Raw genomic sequence first — 20,030 nt, forward strand, 5'->3', positions numbered from 1 at the left:
CAAGTGTGAGCGGGTGACGGTTCCTCGCCGGGCTGAGCGCTCGGCTGCGCGCCTCCTCCACTTCCAACTGCAGGATGCTCTCCTGGCTGCCAGTGAACTGCACAACGAACATTATCAATAAACATATAAAAACTTGGAAAACTTCTTTTAATTTAAATGTATTATACAACACAAAAAACAATAATATATTGCTCAAAAAGAAAAATACTATGGTACAAAAAAAGAAACTATATTTCAATCTAAGTTTCTGTTAACTAGATGGCGCTATTCTTATAATTAAAGATTTTTTTGTTAATAGATGGCGTTATTCTTATTACAATTATTTTATGCATTTTATTTTAACTAGATGGCGCTATTCTTATATCGTTGAAATATAACTTACCACGAAGCCGTAGTACTTAAGTATATCCATCTTGCACATGGGACAGGTGCGGTGCTCCAGCAGCCACGGATCGATGCAGTTCTTGTGGAAGTTGTGTCTGTTGACAATAAACAAGGATTATCTTCTCGTTAAGGTGAGTTTCCACTGATGAAACATTTATACAAAAATGTATATTTTCAGAATGTAGGGTAACACTATGTTTTTTTTTATTTCAAAAATAAAATTGTAAAAATGGCTTAAGTATTTTAATTATCATCAATTTCTATAATCTTACATAATTTTACTCACCCACAAGGAAGAGATCTTAGCGTTTCCGACACTTTGTAAGGCTCTATGCAGATGGCGCAGCATTCGCCATCTCCTTGCACTTCCTGGGACAGACAGACAAACCACATTACAGACATTAGTATGTATATTATAAATAATAGTAGCTTTCGCCCGAGACTCCGTGTGGTATTGAAAAAAGATAAGTAGGTTAGGTGTTCTTCTAGGCTATGTTCCACATCTATGCCAAATTTCAGTAAGATTCATTCTTGAGATACTTTCTAACAAACATCCATCTGCATATCCCATCCATACAATTAAAACATTCGGATTTATTATATTAGTCAGATATTTTTTATCACTTACTCGATCGTCAGTCTTAAGGCTTTTAGTAGGAATCTTAGAAAGCGCCTTCTTCGCAGCACAACATAAGCGTTTCTGTAAATAAAATAAATCATACATTGAAACAAAAAGTTAGTTTTTTTTAGATCACCATGTATAATAAGATAAACATTTATATGACATCTAAATATTATTTAATAAGAAAATTTAATTAATTTGTTCATTTTAAAATCTAACAAATTTTAAACATTACAACTTGCCAACATTTGTGTTAAAACATATTACTTTGTCTTTTTAAAGGGAATTATTGGTATGACAACATATTTTTATACAAATGTTTCACCAGTGGGAACCCAGAATAAAGGAGCAAAAGTATACATACAGAGAGGCGATCCTTTGCGTGTATGTATCGGAAGCGCTGGATGTAGTAGAAGACGAGCCACGCTAGAGAGATCACCATCAGGACGATGAAGGAAATAGACACGAACAGTACCGATGTCCTGAAATACCACAGAATACTACATTAATATTAAATTCAAGAAAAGACCATACATTCTTAAAGGCCAGCAATAAATCTACGGTTACTCTTGTCTTGTCAATGGCCGTCCGATCGATTTTTTTTAAATAAACTAGTGCTAGACCATAAACCCACTAGATAGTAAGTGGTTATGTTATCGAAGGACGTTAGACGATCCGCTGCTAGTTGCTAGTGCCCTCTTGTCCTATTAAAAAATCAAAAGATGTAAAGTCAGTGTGATTAACTTAGGTCGAGGTTATTAAGAGGTAATTTAGAGCATAAATGTCTAGAGGCTATATGTTAGGGTACATTTCCTCTGTGTTCTCGTCGACGTCAAATTTGTATGTAAAATTATATCTATAGAAATAAGTAGACATATAAATCTATGCATATAAAATACATATCTGACTGTCCCTTAAAAAAATTGCAGTAACAATGTTACCACACTCCTATGGAAAATTCAAGCTAAATATAGTACGAAAATGTCACTAGGAATTAATTGAAACGGAAAACCTTGATTCTAGATATTGTGGACAGATTCCAAGTGTTCGCGGTTTAGAGGAAGGAATGCAAGTCTATATTTATTGCAGCTAATCATTTCATAAGATAAATGCGGTTTCATCACTATTTCAAATATTACAAAGATAAAGAAACACTTGATTTGTAATCTGTACCAATGTGTTTTTTTATATTATTCATTTAAAAAATGTACATTTATTAGATTAGGCATAAGGAAAACATCGTAATGTTACCTGCACATATTTGAGAAGAAATTCAAAGATGTGTGACGTCAACCAACACTCTTGACTTAGAGTAGGCTCGAACCCCTCAGTAGGGACGTATAGTAGACTAATGATAATTGGGATATTGGACCTTACATCAGTTACTTACTAATCTTACTAATATAAATGCGAATGTTTGGATGGATGGATGTTTGAAGGTATCTCAACAACGGTTGAACGGATCTTGTCAAAATTTGGCATATATATAGAGTCTGGAAAAACACATGGGCTACTAATTATGTTTCTTTTAATTACGCGCGGACGGAATCCCGGGAGACCGCTAGTATAAAGGGTTATTTCTACATACTTGTTGACACCGGTGATGCGGGTAATAGTCTGTCTGCCTTTAATAATAGCCACCATGACGCGGGTACCGTTGTCCGCCAGCCGTGTGATCTCCTCGCCCTTCCACTTGTATGTGAACACAGCGCTTATATTGCCTGTAACCAGAGATATTCAAATAAATATAGAGTGGACATTAGACACAATTTATAAAATATTAACAGTATTCATTTGTTTGCATGTTATTTTACATAGTAATGTATCAAACTAGATTTGTAATTAGTTATAACAAGTTGTGGATTACTATTTAATTTGACCCATCTATTGCTACATAGGTTGAAATTGCTTGTAACATACAATAAATAATTTAATTCAATTAATTAAATCTAATTGGATCTGCGGGAGCTACAAGCGATGGACTGGCAGGAGAAGGCGCAAGACAGTCGACTTTGGCGATCTCTTGTGTCGGAGGCCAAGACCCACTTTGGGTCGATGCGCCAGCGGAGTAAGTAATTAAATCTGACTGTACTAACAATTTGTAGTGAAAAATAATTCAAATGATAATAAAGGACAAAAAAATTGACTTACAAACCAACATTGTCCTGTTATTAGAAGGAAGGCACATTTAAATCTTTGGAGTCATAAGAAATAATATACGAATAGGAATTTGGTACTTTCTAACGTTCCATAAAATATCGTAATAATCAATCATAATGTAGTAACATGTATATCATTGTTGCTTTGTTAAATGAACACATGGTAGCCTTATATATCAGGGGAATCCTAGCACTGAACAACACATAACTTATGTTACCGTTATTACTAACAACCTATTATCCCAACATGTTTTACTTTGAATAACGTTATAGTTAACAAACGACAGATTTACAAACCCAATAATCACGATCCATTGCTTGCCAAGGTACTCAATCCATTTTCATTTAAATAAAAAAATAAATTCAATAAAATATGATAAATTTTCGATACATCTGTCTTAGTTGGAATTGTATTATTGATAATTGGATTGAATTCCGAGAGAAATTTTCGAAAATGACGTGTGTAATTCTCTGAAGATTTTATCATACCTACAACTTGGATATCATCACGTTTGCTTAGACAATTAATTACTGCTTGTAACTGATAAGACACATTCGTCGTCTCTTACCCAACAATGCCTTACAAAGCTCTTTTGTTTAATATGATTAACGCGTCATATAATGTTACTAATATTATAAATGCAAATGTTTAGATGGATTTTGGATGAATGTAACAAACATTAGAAGAGAAGGTATCTCCAAAACTGCTAAACAGATTTAGGTAATTTGGCATAGATGTCGAATAGTCTGGAAGAACACATAAGTTCGTACGGACAAAGTCTTAGGCGACATCCAGCAAGAACATACTTAAAAATCTTGTCCCCATGTCTATGGGTTTCATACATCATCTTTACATAGGTTCTATAGTTAAACCTGCGTAAGCGAAGAAAGGAATAAAGTCCTAAATTTTCGTAACGCATTTTCAACTTCAACTCAAAATCTATTTAAAATTTATAAAAAGAATGAAACCCTTTCGATCAAAAAAAATTCAAAATCGGAGCTCCAAAGGCGGAGGTAACACACATAAAAAAACATACAGACGAATTGATAACCTCCTTCTTTTTGAAGTCGGCTAAAAACATACAGACTTGAGAAACCGTTCGAAAATCACATTTAAATTTGGAATGCGATGAGAATGTATATGAAAATATTTACGGTAGCATTCGGATTGATTTATGATGAAAGATATTTCATATTATTTCGTCATTTCTGTTTCTCTTTAGGGAAACTTTCCTTGAAATGGTGACTAAATCACAAGCCATTTTGTTGGTTGAGATTAAATTATTTGCCTTATTCTTTTTGCGGAAGTTAGTATAGCAAATATAACTGACTACATATCATTTTATCAACAAATAAATGGTTTTAATGCTTATATCAATTACTAGCTATAGCCCGTGACTGTCTGCGCAAAATTAAAAAAAAAAACTTAATTAGTAGCCTATGTGTTCTTCTAGACTGTGTTCTACATATATGTCAAATTTCAGCGATATCCATGCAGCCGTTCCGGAGATACCTTCAAACAAACATCCATCCATCCAAATATTTGAATTTATAATATTAGTAAGAGTAATATAATTTCCTTCCGTAAGTTTTTTCTGACAACAGAATATAAACGCATTCAATTAGACTGTGGATGATAATTGAAAAGAGGCGAAGGAAATTGATATTGATGAGTTATTGGGTAACTCGGAAGGGGGCGCCCTAGTCGAATGAATATCGATTACTTATGAGCTATGACGTTTGATCGACATCATTTCCATATAAAGACGATATGTAGGTATAGGCAGCGAAAGATTTAATTCAATTTAATTTAAAAATAAAATTGTAAATTCATGTTATTTGCTTTTCAAACTTGACTTGACAAACTTTATCAAAGTTACTAATAAAAAGACCAACTTTCAATTTGAGATTAAAAAGTATCTCCTTAGCGACCAATTAACATCTCTGAGTATGACAGTAAGACACAGAATAGATAAACAAAGAAATATTAATTATGTTTACGAGTAGTTACTACGAAAGTAGAATACAAGGGACCGTTGGCGGACCAGTTGACCTCGCTATATTAAGGTGCGTTTCCACTGTTCAAACATACAAAATAAATATATATTCTTATCTCAGTTATTTCAAATAGAAAGATAGAGATGACAGTATCTTATGCGAATGTTTCCGCAGTGGAAACCTACTCACATGACAAAGGTAAATGAACAAAGAAGTAGGCTTGGACAATGGCATTTTAATACGCGTAAAAAAATCATGACGTAAATACAAAATTCAATACTACAAGAACTATTGTATAATAACTAGATATATAATATTATTTCTTACTTTTAACTACATATTATAGTAATAATCTGTATATGTGAAAGTCGTGTTTTATTAATAGCTCTAGAACTGCTTTACCGATATGGCTGAAAATTGGTGAGGAGGTAGCTTAGAGCCAGGAGACGGACATAGGATACTATTTATTCTTTTTTTCGAATTTATACCTTGAAGAGCTGCTTCTTATTTAACTCACTAATATTATGAATGTTTAGATGGATGTGATATGTATGGATGGATGGGTGTTTGAAGATATCTCTAGAACGGCTGAACGGATCTCGATTAAATTTGGCAAACGTATAGAACATAGTCTGAAGGAACACAAAGGCTACACTAATTAAGTTTTTTATATATCGACGCGGACGGAGTCGCGGGCGATAGGTATTTTTTTACTTTATATGATCATTCCTTGCCTATATTTCACTAACTATTCGTTTTCTTGACTCTCCAACTGTAGTATGTGTAGTCGGCTGCTTATCCCTCCCGACGGGCTCGGAGCCTGCCAAAGTTAGTTTTGCCTAGACCATAGCCGCCACGATGGCTATGTGCGGGTTAATTTTACACACTTTGAATTTCTTTCCATATGTGCTAGGACTAAAGTAAATCAATAATAATTGCTAAAACCTTTTAAAACCTTATAAAGGTTAAAAGTAACAACGCATAGATATATTTATTTTAATAATATAGGAAATTCAAAGAGCTATTATTTGTAGGAATTATAATAATAGCCAATTTATCTAACGGTTAATAACAATAATTATTTGTAGTTTTCATTCAACTACGAATTAACTGTTATAATCAATAACAGTTGTTCAGCAGTTAAACGAACCGGATGGGCATTTATACATCCAAGTTCGATCCTCGCGATACTTGTACCAATGTGTTTTTCGATTTTAAAATTTCATAATATGTACATCTGACGTTCTTACGGTCAAATGCAACTTGCACATATCTGAAAAGTAATCTATACTAATACTAGCCTAGTCGCCTGCGACTTCGTTCGCGCGGGATTAAAAATAGATGTTGGCCGATACTCAGACCTACTCAATATGCTCACAAAATTTCATCAGAATCGGTCAAGCCGTTTCGGAGGAGTATGGGAACGAAAATTGTGACACGAGAATTTTATATATAAGATTATAAAGCGGAAGAGTTTGTTTGTTTGTTTAAACGCACTAATCTCAGGAACTATGATCCGATTTGAAAAATTAGTTTTTTGTTGGATAGTCCATTTATAGAGGAAGGCTTTAGGCTATATAAGATTACGCTGCGACCAATAGTTTTTTTTAACACTGCGCCGACGGAGTCTTGGGCGACAGCGAGTTCAAAAATATATGTGAAGTCAACCAACCCGCACTGGGCTATTTTGACTCTACTGACTACAGCCTAGTCATCCCGTAATTAGATAGGCTCTTGAGCTGTAGACATTTTATAATCAAGAAGACTATAATATGTCGATGATGCCTTTTGTTACAATCATAAAAAAGTTAAAACGAAATAATTTTATAAACATTTTTAATTAATAAAATTAATCTATCAATCTGTGCTTAAAACTGTAAGAGGTTATCAAACGAATGTCGCAATACTTTATCACATCGATAAATGCTTAGTGAAGGACTTGTGATAAAATTTAACATGTATGAAGTAATCACAAACATAATAAGTGAAAATGTGAAATGGTTGTACTATTAATTCAGCTGATGGGTATATTTAGTAGCTGTAATCCGTGACTCCGTTCTAACGGCATTAAAAAAGAAGAAGAAGAAGAAAGAAGTAGAAGAAGAAAAAGAAGTAGAAGAAGTAGAAGAAGTAGAAGAAGAAGTAGAAGAAGTAGAAGAAGAAGTAGAAGAAGTAGAAGAAGAAGTAGAAGAAGAAGTAGAAGAAGAAGTAGAAGAAGTAGAAGAAGAAGTAGAAGAAGAAGTAGAAGAAGAAGTAGAAGAAGAAGAAGTAGAAGAAGAAGTAGAAGAAGAAGTAGAAGAAGAAGAAGAAGAAGAAGAAGAAGAAGAAGAAGAAGAAGTAGAAGAAGAAGTAGAAGTAGAAGTAGAAGAAGAAGTAGAACAAGAAGAAGAATTACAAATGGGAATGTTTAGATGGATGAATTGATAGGATTTTTTTGGATGTTTATTTGAAGATCTCCAAACAGGCTGAACTAATCTCGATGAACTTTAAGATACATATAGAACATGGTTTGTAACAACACATAGGCTACAAATTACATTTTTTTTATTCTGCGCGGACGAAGTCGCTGGCGACAACTAGTTGCTCTAATAAAATACACACCTTCAAGTCAAAAATATAATAAAAAAATGTGAGAGATTAAACTCGGGTTCGGGTTCGGGGGATTACTTTAATCTATCGATAGGATACATGTATGTGTGATAGATAGTTTAAATTAAAGAATACTTACATACATAAATATGTATTCTATAGACGGATGATAACTCTTCGATTTATAACTTAAAACTCATAAAAATATCTATGTGAAGGTCATGATACAATGAGAAATAAATAATACAGCATATTATATAACGTCACAAAAACGGATCTGAATTTAAAACAATGAGGAATTACGTCTCATGTGTTTTGTATTACAAATTATAATTACCTAGTTATTCGTGTAAAATAAAAACTATACTATATACAAATAGAATAACACATAGGTGGACACAATGTAATTGAAATAAATACTAACAAACCAACATACGTAAGAACATAGTTACATACTCAGAAAAAATCTAGCGATTTTTTAAGCGAATGCTTTTGGTTCTGTCGTAACCATAACCATTCGCTTGCTAGCTATATTCAAGATGGCGGAGCATATCTGTACAGTTCAGTCGCTATGCCTGTTCTGACCAAATAGACTTATGTACGAATGGTCTTAGAGAGAAAACTGAAAAACTTATGATAAAAGATGGTAAAACCACAGAGTAGTGTTAGTACCACATCTTCACATACATGTTATTAGGATATTTAATAAAAGGATTAACTTACGTCCATTATCTGTAGATAATTTCATCTTCTCAAGATCGGGGGCGTCGCGGTCGTTGTAGATTAGGACCGCGGTGGCGTTGGCGCGCCACGCATTGTTCACCTAAAACAACAATATACATTAGAGTGGAATTTCACTGCCGCAACATCTTTAAAAGCGCATATTGTATGTAAGGTGACAAGGGAGTTTAAACATCGCTTTTAATTCTTTCTTCAGCAAAAACTATAAAAAAGTTTTTATTGTATAATTTTCAGCCAGCATTACCACTTATCCACCAGTTACTTACTCGCCAGTTATCGGCAGATCAATCTTTTATATCGGACATTGGAATTAATAAGTCTAGTACCGTCAGATCAATGATACTATCCTGTCTAGACAAGGTATAGAGCGCTTATCATTTGTTTTTTGATTATTTTCTGTGTCGTCTGATATTTTACAAATAAATATTGTAATAGCACAACAATCATCTGTATGATTACAAAAAATATGACGAATATAATAATGAGTAGCCTATGTGTTATTTCCGACTACGCTCTACATCTGTGCCAATATCCGTTGAGCCGTAACGGAGATAACTTCAAACATCCATCCATCCATCCATCCATCTATCTATCCAAACATTCGCATTTCTATGATTAGTAGATTTTAAAGTGGATACTATATAATGTTATTAATCAAGAAGTTATTTTAGTACGTAATAAACAGTATTGTCGTCCCTCTTATTATCCTTGAGAAAAATGAAACAACATGTTTTGATGTGTTTCGGTAGTGGAAAATGACCGTAATACTAAGCTCAACTTGATCTCTCCTTTAGGTTATTAATACTACAACACTATATCATGTAATCCTGATACATTTAATATAGGGTCAGATATGAAGTCATGACTAGACTGATTACACTATTTTATGACAATGTAACGAGAAATAGATACACATGCGAGAGATATCTATATATTAGGTGTCGCTTGATAATATTTGTTGATAACGCATCAATATTTAGTTCCCACTTGTATAGAAACTTACTATATTTAATATTTCAAGGAGAACTGACTGAGAGACTGGATTAAAAGATTTTTTTATTTTATTAGATGTTTCAGCATTGAAAACTCAAGGTTACAATTGTACCACGTATGTAAAGAATATCGCTATAGGATAAAAAAAAAATCAGTACTTTGAATTCAACTAAATATGAGGTCAGTCTGTAGATAGTTACTTTCTAAGTCATATCTGTAGCATTCGTTGCGTTATATTTGGCTCGACACCGACCGACCGACACGTGTTGCCGGTCCAAAAGTCTGACATCGTCTGTCCCCTCTCTCTGGCATGTACTTATGGCGTGTACGCTAGAGACAAACAACACTACGTTTATGCATACACTACAATATCGTAAGCGAAATATGAGATTTTAACATTGGGTTACCACTTATTAAACATTTGAACAAAATTATATTGACATCCTTCACATTCTCGTTATAAAAACTGAGATAGCAATAAAAATAAATCTGATTATCAAACATACCTTGATCTCAAAGTTACAATTCCCTCGTTTAATAACCGCAACCCAAGGTTCAGTCGGCAGAGGCTCTCCGGGCGCGGCGGATGACAGCAGCGGCCATTTGCAGCCAGTGTGGTCCTTCTCCCCCTCCGGCCCCACAGCCCGCACGTGCACAGCAACCCCTCGCGAAGAGCCCACGAAACCCTCGCCGTATTTACCAGTCTGTTGACAATGGAAACAAGTCAATTAAACAAAATGTTAATGAAAAATATGGATTCTAGGTTAAACTTTTGGGAAAGTTTGTTTGAATCAAATTAACCGGTTACGAATGACCAATTTGAATATGACATATTTATACTTGTCCTAATTTTTTGGCTTTACTTTGACTAACGTTGCGTTCATTTCATTTGAATTGCTACGTGTTCAAAGATTTTCTGTGAACAAATGACTGTAACTAGTAGTTTTTTGTAAAAAAAAAAAATGTTGGCTACCTTCATGTTTCGATATTTCTGTCCCTTTTAGTGTCATTATTTAGTAAAAAAAAACAATGAAAGACATGTAAAAAAGAACAAGATTTTTTTAAAAGTTTTATACTGGTTTAAAGTATCAAGATTCATAAGTCATAGTATATTGTAGACATACATAATACGATACAATGTAAGGTTCGCTGGACTTGAGGCGGTATTGGCCAATCCAAACAGTTTCTATGACGTCACTCGCCTTATGTTTATTCATCAGCAGTTGCCATCTGTCCCTTCGGAACATTTATAAATAAAACATTTTTGTATGCTCAAATATAAATTAAAATGTCTGTTATTTTTAAATAACTCTTCTGACTTCAGTAGCTAATCTTAAATATCTGTCGATTTCGGAAGAGCAAACATTTTTTTGTTCAAATTTTTAAGCTTAAAATGTTTTTTTCTACGTCTCTGAGACGAAAAAAAAGAATTTGAAAAAGTGGAAACCTTTAATAAATGTATTATTCAATTGATATTTTTTAATTTATAATTTTCCTATTAATCTATATAAACCTTTGAAATCGATGTAATTCATGTAAACATAGAAGATATAATTTATGTCTTCTAAAAATAAAACATGAAATAGGGAAATGAACATAAATCACACGAATAAATCCTCGCAAAATATGACAAGCTCTTTGAAGTGAACGCCTGCTACAACCACGAGGGACATTAGAGAGAAAATGCATCGTCAATTTTATGAAGATATAATGTTAAGCTGTAGGCATCGTTAAAGCATATGTTTGAAATGCACTAGTACAGAATATTGCTATATTTCGTCCACAATATACATCTTAAGATCGACACAAAGTTGGACCGTTTAAGAGGCGTTTCAGGGTTATATTACCATGTGCAAAATTTTAAACGTCACATCCCTATTAAATTATCGGTGCACACACCAAATAAATACCGGAGTGTTTAGCCGTTTAATACATTAGTTTTTGTCACATCCCTATGTTCATTCCTGTGTACATCCGTGAAGTTGGCAACCCTAAAACAATTGCACAGAGTAAACAAACCGGCCAGTGGCTCAGCTCGACGTGATCGCAATCACAATGAGCGGCTCACCTTGACTTCCGCTTCCTTATTCGGCCCCGATGTTATTCTCGTAAGGAGAACGTACGTAGCGCCATCTGAGTGAATTACGATCAAACCAATTTAAATTTTTAGCGTATGATTGAAGAATGAAACAGTAGGTAAATAAATTGACCGAAATTATATTTGTGACCTAAGCGGTTGAAGCAGTTTATGGGTGAAGTGTCATTTCTATTTGTATATTTCCTTAAAGCGTTAAACTGTCATCGTAATGGGGATATAAACCGACGATCTTGTTCATCTTCGTCACAACTTTGCTTACTTTAGGTAAAGTCGGCTAAATCGGTAAAGTTTTAATTCGGGATTACTGGCTTTTAAAATTACTTTTTTTTACTAAAGAAATACATCAAAGATAAATAACGTTTAAAATAAATAATATTTTTACGATAATGAAAATCCGGTACAATACTTCACACATGTAAGCCGGATAAACACGGTTATCCGGCTTAGATCAATGTTGCCACAACACGATGTATATTTTATTATATGTCGTAAAATAAAAATTATGACTATGCGAGTGGGTTAAGTGTTATTTTTTGTCTTGCATGTATTTATTTTGGCATAGAACAGAAGTAGACGATAACTTTTTCTATGAATAATTTAAAGTTACGAGATATATATCCATTACTAGCTGTCGCCCGCGACTCCGTCCGCGTGGATATACATTCGCATTTATAATATTAGTAAGTTAAATAAAAAGCAGCTCTTTAAGGCATAAATTCGAAAAAAGAATAAATAGTATCCTGTCCTGGCTCTAAGCTACCTCCTCACCAATTTTCAGCCATATCGGTAAAGCCGTTCTTGAGTTATAAATAGTGTAACTAACACGACTTTCTTTTAATATGTAAATAGATTACAATAATCATGTTTTTGAAAAAAAAAAGTTTATGTAGGTACACCATAAATTTCGAAAAATTAGAAAATTATTTTTAGAATATTACTTTGAAAAATGTGTTTTATACAACAAAAATTTGCCATCTATTCTAGTAAAAAAATAAATATAAATTAGTATAACAAAACCAAACTGAAACTTACAACTTCTCGAATTATCGCTACTGATTTAATTGTTTAACATAACAATAACAAACTACGCCTATACATGCCCAAACGCGCATTTAATTTTACAACTGATCACGGTTTTATAGTCCTTATTACGATAGCTGTAAATACTAAAATTAACTGAGGTCTCCAAATACAGAGTATACACCGATTCAAACAAAATAAGGTTAAATGATAATTAACACATTCCATTCTCAACTCTATTCGTAACACGTAAAGACGAAAATCGTTCGGTATTAACAGACCGCGAGGTTTGTCTACGTTTACTTACTGTATCATATATAGGGCTGCCAACTATAAACGACAACCATTTGTCAACAAACCACAAAACAAAAACGACCCTTAATCTTGTAGGAGCAAATTACTGGATGTTGTTTTTTTCGCGAGCGACACAAAAATCCAGTCATTTGTTTAAACCCCCCATTTTGTCCCATAAGCAAATGATAATCCTTTGAAGTATGAAATAATTTGGGTTAAACACGAACAGGTGTCAACCCTATTCGCATGTGACTCAACCCGATGAACGCGTCCATTTTAAGATGATTGCCACTTTATGAATCATCTATTTACCTTACAAAGTAATTTAAATGCACGCATGTCAACTGTTGCTGTCCAAAATAAATATAAATATGTGTACTATATAAAAGTCGACCCTTTCTTATTGCTTCCTTGTTTCTTATTTCTTATTCGTAATTAGACCAAACAGTACATAATTAAAAAAAAGCCCGACTGCCAAGTTGACGTTTTTCCTAATTGCGAGTAACATTCGTCGTATTACGTATTTACTTAAGAATACTATTTCTATGCTTCTATACAGTTTTTTCAGTTATTATGTTTACGTACAATTATTTTTAGTAAAGTGCCATATTGAGGTTATCATATTACACCAAATAGCTCGTATCCGGTGCGACATTAGTTACAATGGAATATATTATTTATTCCAGGAAATACATAAAATAAATTAGTAATTATCTACATCTTTATATATATACTAGTTGTCGTTCGAGACTCCGTTCGCGTGGAATTAAAAAAAAACTTATTATATTAAGTAGCCAATGTGTTCTTCCAGACATGTTCTACATCTATGCTAAATTTCAGCGAAATGCAGCCGTTCCGAAGATACTTTCAAAGAAACATCCATAGAATCTACGAAAATAGTGAAATATATTATTGTTCTTTCACGCTTATCAACTACTTGTATACACTGAAATATTATTTTAAATTTAAATTTGGAATACAATTGTTCCAATCTCAAAAAAATTACAAAAAAACACGATGGACGAAATCTGTAACTCTTGACTATCAAATCAACACAAAGTATAAATTTGTACCAACTAAAGGCTTTTTATTGCTTTGACATACATTATTTTATTGCAGCTGTGTTATTTATTTTTATATTTTTTAAATAGCCATAGAAATACCTAAATACTTCGAGCAAAGAGCATTGACATTGACTTTCAGTAGTTCGATATATTATTAGCCAAAAAAACATCGTTCGCGAATTAATAAATATTCAAAACGACTATAACATTTTTGCGTGATTTTTTTTGGAAAATATTTATAAACAACGAGTGCGTTGACTCTTAAATCGATTTGATTTGCTGGCCAAGTGCCATTCAGTTTGCTGAAAATTTAATTATCTCGGACAGAAAAGAGTTTAGCGTAGAAAGATAATATTAACTGGTAGACAGGGTAGGGACAACAAAGTATTTCGTTCTTTAAAAAAATATATAAACATGGTGATATATAGATTCAAGTTTAAATGATAGTGTGTGTTATTAATTTTAATTATTATACCTTACCTTACCTTTTCAATAAATAACCCTTTTAAAGGTCAAATAATACGCTTCATAAAATTTAAAGAGTAAGTAGGACCCGTTTAATTTGATCAAAGGACGACAAAAACCCTTCTGGGCACGCAGTTAATTGGCATAAATAATTTGGCATTAATAATCCAAAACGGAACTTTCGATGCACAACGATACATGTTATATGAGTTTTCTTAAAAGATGTAATTCTTTTTGACGTTTCGTTGCTGTAAATATAAAAATATAACCATAAGGTTTCACTGGCAAAAGATCTTTACTAAAAGTAAGAAGAGGGAAGAAGAAGAATGAAAGGGATGAGAATAATTTGTGGCTATTAATATTCATGACTTATGTGTTTATTCCATCAAATATGAACTTAGAAATTACAGTGCTTGTCGAAATGATCATATGAATAAACCTTTTGCTTAAACGATTAAAGTAATGAAGAAAAAAAATATAAAAAATTTTTGCTGTTAGTAAAAGTGAACTTCTTTACATACTAGCTGTCATCTTCTTTAAGTTGTCTGTGGCTTAATAATGATGTTGAAATGTCGATTAAATCGAGTAAAGTTATCGATAAACTGCTCGGCGCGAGTGCCTTGGTTGGCGGCACGATGATTCAACATGGCGGCTTACCCCTCCTCCTCCTCGCCCCTCGCTCGATAGTAGCCAGGCGGCCTCCAGCCGTACAGACGTCTTTGTATCGTAACGTGGCAGAAAAATGGACAACATTCTAATAGAAGCAGTATCTCGAAGAGAACCAATATGGAATCCAGCCAGTGGTCTACATAGAAATTCCAATGTTCTGAAATGTCTCTGGCAAGAAGTCGCGAACGAAGTAAACAAAGATGGTGCGTATTATTTAGAGTCGTAAGTTGTGTGTACACATAAGTGTATCTGTGGTGACCTTGGATAGGGTTCCCACTTGTAAGAGTTTGTATGGTGGAAATTAGGGCTATGGCTGAAGCTGAATTGCACTGAATTTTCTTTTTTTTTTGTTAGCAGTTCTCGGGTCTACGTTTGCACAGACAGGCGGCTTGCTTAGCGCCTACAGCTTAGAGAGCCATCTAGCGAGTAGCTCAGTAAAACGAACGTTTTAGAATTGTCGCGAGCAGCCGCTCTGCACGCTTGGCGCCTAGTTATCCATCCGCTTGGCGTGTGTCGAAGTTAAAATTGAATAAAATATTAATTGTATCAGTTTTTAAAAGGAACCTCTATCACACAACTTTATATAATACATTGAACTCCCTATGACTTGATCATCACTTATTAATGTCGTGATGATCAACTCGTGTCGAAATTTACATGAAAGATAAGGCGCGAAATGGTATATATTTTAAAATAGAATTTTCTTTAAGCAGTTTAAGAGCTATTTTTGAAAGTGACATAGCACCTGTCACTAGTCACCTAGTGAAAGCAAATGACTAAAGCACCTAGGGCCATGCAAATCACTATCAGTGCGACAACCCTGTATCTAAGCAAGTACCTAGAATGAAAGCCACTAGGGTCTAGAGGGTAAGCTAGCCGCCTGACTATGTGGACGTAGTCTAATGGAAATGGACAGCCCTAGCTTGCACTGAGTGGGTATAGTACAATTCAAAGTCTTTGTTGTGATTTTGTGTGTTTATTACGATATTATATTTAAACGTATTGATACAGAACTTTTACCTTCTATAGTTTATATACATGTTTTCGCACAATGGAACGCTTAAGAAAAGATAACGCAATTCAAAAGTGGGTTTAAACAACAAAGGTTGTGTGACGTTTAACCACTTTAGTAGGTCAAACATGAAAAAAGTCAACAAAGCGTTATCCATATAAAAATACATATAAGAGTGCCGTTACCTAACCTACCACAAACCTTCCATTTCACATGAATAAGTAATATATATCCTTTGTTACAGTAAAATCAGTAAAATCGAGATGGAAAAATCTAAGATCGTACTACGTTAAGGAATGTCAAAAACTTGACAGCAAAACACCAGAAGGAGAGGAACAGATTAGTTCATGGCAATACTTCGATGATATGCAGTTCCTAAGACAAACGCTGACGTCTCACAAGACTAACAAGCAGGAAGAATACGACGGTGATGAAATATACATCACCAATTTAGATGCCATCGCTAACCCTGAACCTCTTTCCCCTGGACAATCCTCTTCTGAAACATCTCATACCACGCCAACAACAAGGAAAAGAAAGTTACAAGCTTTAGCAACGACAAGTGATACATTAATAGAATTGGAAAGGAAAAAACTAAAAATACTCGAAAATGATATAGCCAGAGGTTCTAATGACGATTTATTGTTCTTCGAAAGCCTTCTACCTTATATGAAAGAAATACCAATAGATCGAAAACTTCGACTCAGATCTAAAATACAAGATTTAATTTGTGGAGAATTGGAGGTCGTGCAAGCGATGCTGAGTAATGATGAATAATTTAGTTCAAAGATTTCCAAAATTAAAAAAAATAACTGGTTACGGTGAATCACAGCCCGTTGAAATAACTGCGGGTCTAGTTAAAGTGCATTCGTTTCGACGCGAACTTTCGATAGGTCATGTAATGGTCACGGGTCAGTTCCATACATTTTTGAAGTTCGTTATGGAATCGCTTCGAAGCGAATGCACTTTGTCTAGCTGTCTGGTACAATTCAATTTATGAACCATCAACTTTTATTTAAAGTGGTAAATAAAAGTTCTTACATCTTCCTAGAAATACACTTTAGTAATCGATGTTTTTGCTAATGCTAATGGTAATGGTATTATACGCTGTTAAGTACTGGCTGTAAGTTATCGACAAAAAAGAAGAAAAAGTTGATCTGTAATCAGTACTGGCGTTATATGAAACTGTTTAATTTAAAAATGATGAGGAATTGAACGGGAAAATCGGTGATGGAACAATGCAATTTAATATTTACGTGCAGGGCTTATTTAAGTTATGTACTTTACAGTATAAAATACGCTTAAGTTTTAGATAAATATAACAAATGTAAAAAAGTGGGTCACGTAAGTAACCTTTTCGAAGGTTCTCAGATTTTTGCAAAACATTTTTTCACAAATTATTCCTAAAATGTAACAAAATTCGATAGAAGAATCTTTAATTTCAATATATCTACCACAAGTATAGAAATCTAAAACGCACATTTTATTATTAACGTGTTTCCACTGCATTAAATCTTGAAAAAAAAAACTGTTTCTGTATTTTGTCATAGAGAATGAGTGTTGAAATGTGTACGTGCATATTGATAGGGCAATGGAAACTCAGTCATTGTACATACTTTACCATAACATACTTTTAAATAATTTAAAATAAATAGCAAATACGAGATGATTTTTATTTTATTTTAAAAGTAATTGTAATATTTTATTTTTGATCCCTTGTGTCGCAAGCCAAGATCCATTTTAAGTTGTTCAAACTTTCGTGAGACATTATAATTAACTTAAATACAAACGGCTAAACACTCACGTATAGTCGTCCGGTGGCGGCACCGACTAGTTTCAAGCTCATCGGGGGCCCTTCATCGGGGTGAGTGGTACTGGTATTATTTCGCGGACGCGGCCCGTCGCTCACTGAAGAATATGAAAATGCCGCCACCGGACGAAAATACGTGAGTGTTTAGCCATTTTATATAAGTTTAAGATCCATTTTGTGTAGTTTCGCCAACGGAGTAAGTATGTACATGTAATTATAATAGTGCAGTTAACAAATTAAAATTCTGTCAACAATGGACGAGTAAAATAAAGTTTATACCAACGATAACATCGCTAAACATGACATTTGATATTTTCATATGCTGAACATATGGCAGTGGAAACGGACTCTAACATTACAAACTTGTTTTGTTAAATATTCGCATACTGTAACGTATTTGTTTTACGAAAGAATAAAAATATGGGGCATTCAACGTCGTTAACTTACACAGCTGTAACGGATTTTAGTACGGCTTATCAAATAACAAATAAGGCAAATTGTTACGATTTCGTGGCATATAAACCGTAGTTCTGTTGTTGGTTTGATAACATTTTCAAACTGAACGCCGAACCTTTGGAATTTATTTTATTTATTTAATAACTGGAAAACTATGTAAATAATAATAGTTTTCGCATATGGATAATAAAAATAACAGTATAACATGGCAAAGAGAATAGGCAATTTTAAAAAAGGAAAAAAGAAAAACATAAATACAAGAAAACCAAGCGGCTAGCGAACTGGACAACCAAAGAATTCGCTGCTCAAATCGTTTACAATGTCAGCATGCCTAGTATTAAACAATTCGATGTGAGGACTTTTCCTTGATATTAAATTAAGACCAAAATCACCGATAAAACATATCGTCATCCTTGTCATTATCTTTGGGAAGACAGACATAACTATATTTTTAAACGGTGGTCTTCGAAACCGACGACTAATTTTACAAATTGAGAAAATTATGAGACAGATTAAAGTGCAATTGTGTAATATGGATAAATTAAGCCTTATAATATGTGAAATTTTTATTTCTCAAAATACTTAAGAATTTTTCGTAAACACATAGGGTAAAATTTGCGATTTTATTTTTGCATTGCATTGGTTCATAAGCAAGGACTAAAATGAGTTGATCGTCGTACGTTACAACGATTTGTTTAGGGTACTAGTGCAAAAATATTAGCTCATTTTGTTACCCGGTTCTTCTTGTCTCTTAAGTAATCTATAAACAATGCCGAGTGCAAGTAAATATAATGATATGTTTGTACTGGCACGTCTAAATGTGATAACACGAATCTTATGCAATGCGGTAATGTGGAACATTGTTTAGGCATAATGAGGATATTACATTTCATATCAAATATACAAAGACTAGGTTTCTATACGTTAGTGGTTACTAACGTATAGAAAGGCAGTCTTTGTATAGGCAGATGTTTCGTGTTTCCTTTTTCTCGGTTAATATAGATTTTCATAGTGTTAGGAAGACCGACACTGTGCCGTTGTACCGATGGAACACTAACGTTACTAAAATGTCGACGTTTATGTCCCCTCACTAATCATTAACACTTGACTTTGTAACGAAAGCGCGATATTCGCGACAAAGAATTCTAACCAATAATGTCTAAAAATAGTTAAATTCAACTTATCTGTACAACAGGTAAATTAAACCAAAATATAAACTCATCTCTAGACAATATATACGAATAAAACTAAAGATCTTTGCCTGCACTCACCACAATGGTACAAACGACTGCCATAGAAATTACAGTGGCATACGTATTCTCGCTAGTGGAAAAGGGATCTAAGAGCTGTTTAACTCTTATAGGCAGAGTAATTGCTATCACGCGACTTAAATAATAATTGCATTGGCTCTTGTTTACTTCGTGAACATAATCCGCGTATTTATTAAAATATAATTAATTAAATTAGCAGCAATGTAATTGGTTGTCTAGGATCAATCGATCGCGTTGTCCGTCTTGTACATTCCTTGTTAATTATATTATGTATAATACATAGGGGATGAGCGTGTTTATATAATTAACGGAGAATGCAAACCGGTTCATTAATATCTGACGCGTTATGTAAACATACGATAATGCAATAAAGGTGCTTCGTAAG

General features: G+C 33.6%; 2 protein-coding genes across 3 annotated transcripts in view; one reads left to right on the plus strand and one right to left on the minus strand.

Annotated features, from left to right (window-relative positions):
- The window catches only part of LOC106120721 (ring finger protein goliath), a 55,945-nt gene that overhangs the window by 2,986 nt on the left and 32,929 nt on the right, over positions 1 to 20,030 (minus strand). The window contains exons 1-9 of one of the 2 annotated variants that reach the window (XM_013316108.1): positions 10,460 to 10,474; positions 9,993 to 10,190; positions 8,476 to 8,575; positions 2,595 to 2,727; positions 1,371 to 1,488; positions 1,013 to 1,084; positions 671 to 753; positions 383 to 479; positions 2 to 97 (exon numbers count right to left, since the gene is read on the minus strand). In XM_013316108.1, the coding sequence (XP_013171562.1) occupies positions 2 to 97; positions 383 to 479; positions 671 to 753; positions 1,013 to 1,084; positions 1,371 to 1,488; positions 2,595 to 2,727; positions 8,476 to 8,575; positions 9,993 to 10,190; positions 10,460 to 10,465 (903 nt within the window). In that variant the 5' untranslated portion in view covers positions 10,466 to 10,474. Of the gene's footprint in view, position 1; positions 98 to 382; positions 480 to 670; positions 754 to 1,012; positions 1,085 to 1,370; positions 1,489 to 2,594; positions 2,728 to 8,475; positions 8,576 to 9,992; positions 10,191 to 10,459; positions 10,475 to 20,030 lie in introns of those variants that run through there. The other variant, XM_013316107.1, reaches the window with a different exon arrangement.
- LOC106120722 (uncharacterized) lies at positions 14,971 to 17,522 on the plus strand. Its single transcript, XM_013316109.1, has 2 exons — positions 14,971 to 15,299; positions 16,353 to 17,522. Exons 1-2 carry the CDS (start codon positions 15,170 to 15,172, stop codon positions 16,883 to 16,885), a joined length of 663 nt encoding a protein of 220 aa, XP_013171563.1. The 5' UTR covers positions 14,971 to 15,169; the 3' UTR covers positions 16,886 to 17,522.

Source organism: Papilio xuthus, unplaced genomic scaffold (assembly GCF_000836235.2).
Source record: "Papilio xuthus unplaced genomic scaffold, Pxut_1.1 DF826949.1, whole genome shotgun sequence".
NCBI classification, from domain to species: domain Eukaryota; kingdom Metazoa; phylum Arthropoda; class Insecta; order Lepidoptera; family Papilionidae; genus Papilio; species Papilio xuthus.

Bases quoted from the DNA above. Each gene is read 5' to 3' on its own strand.
- LOC106120722 (XM_013316109.1), top strand. From the start codon at position 15,170: ATGGACAACATTCTAATAGAAGCAGTATCTCGAAGAGAACCAATATGG. The intron at 15,300-16,352 runs GTGCGTATTATT...CCTTTGTTACAG, and splicing joins GAACGAAGTAAACAAAGATG to TAAAATCAGTAAAATCGAGA.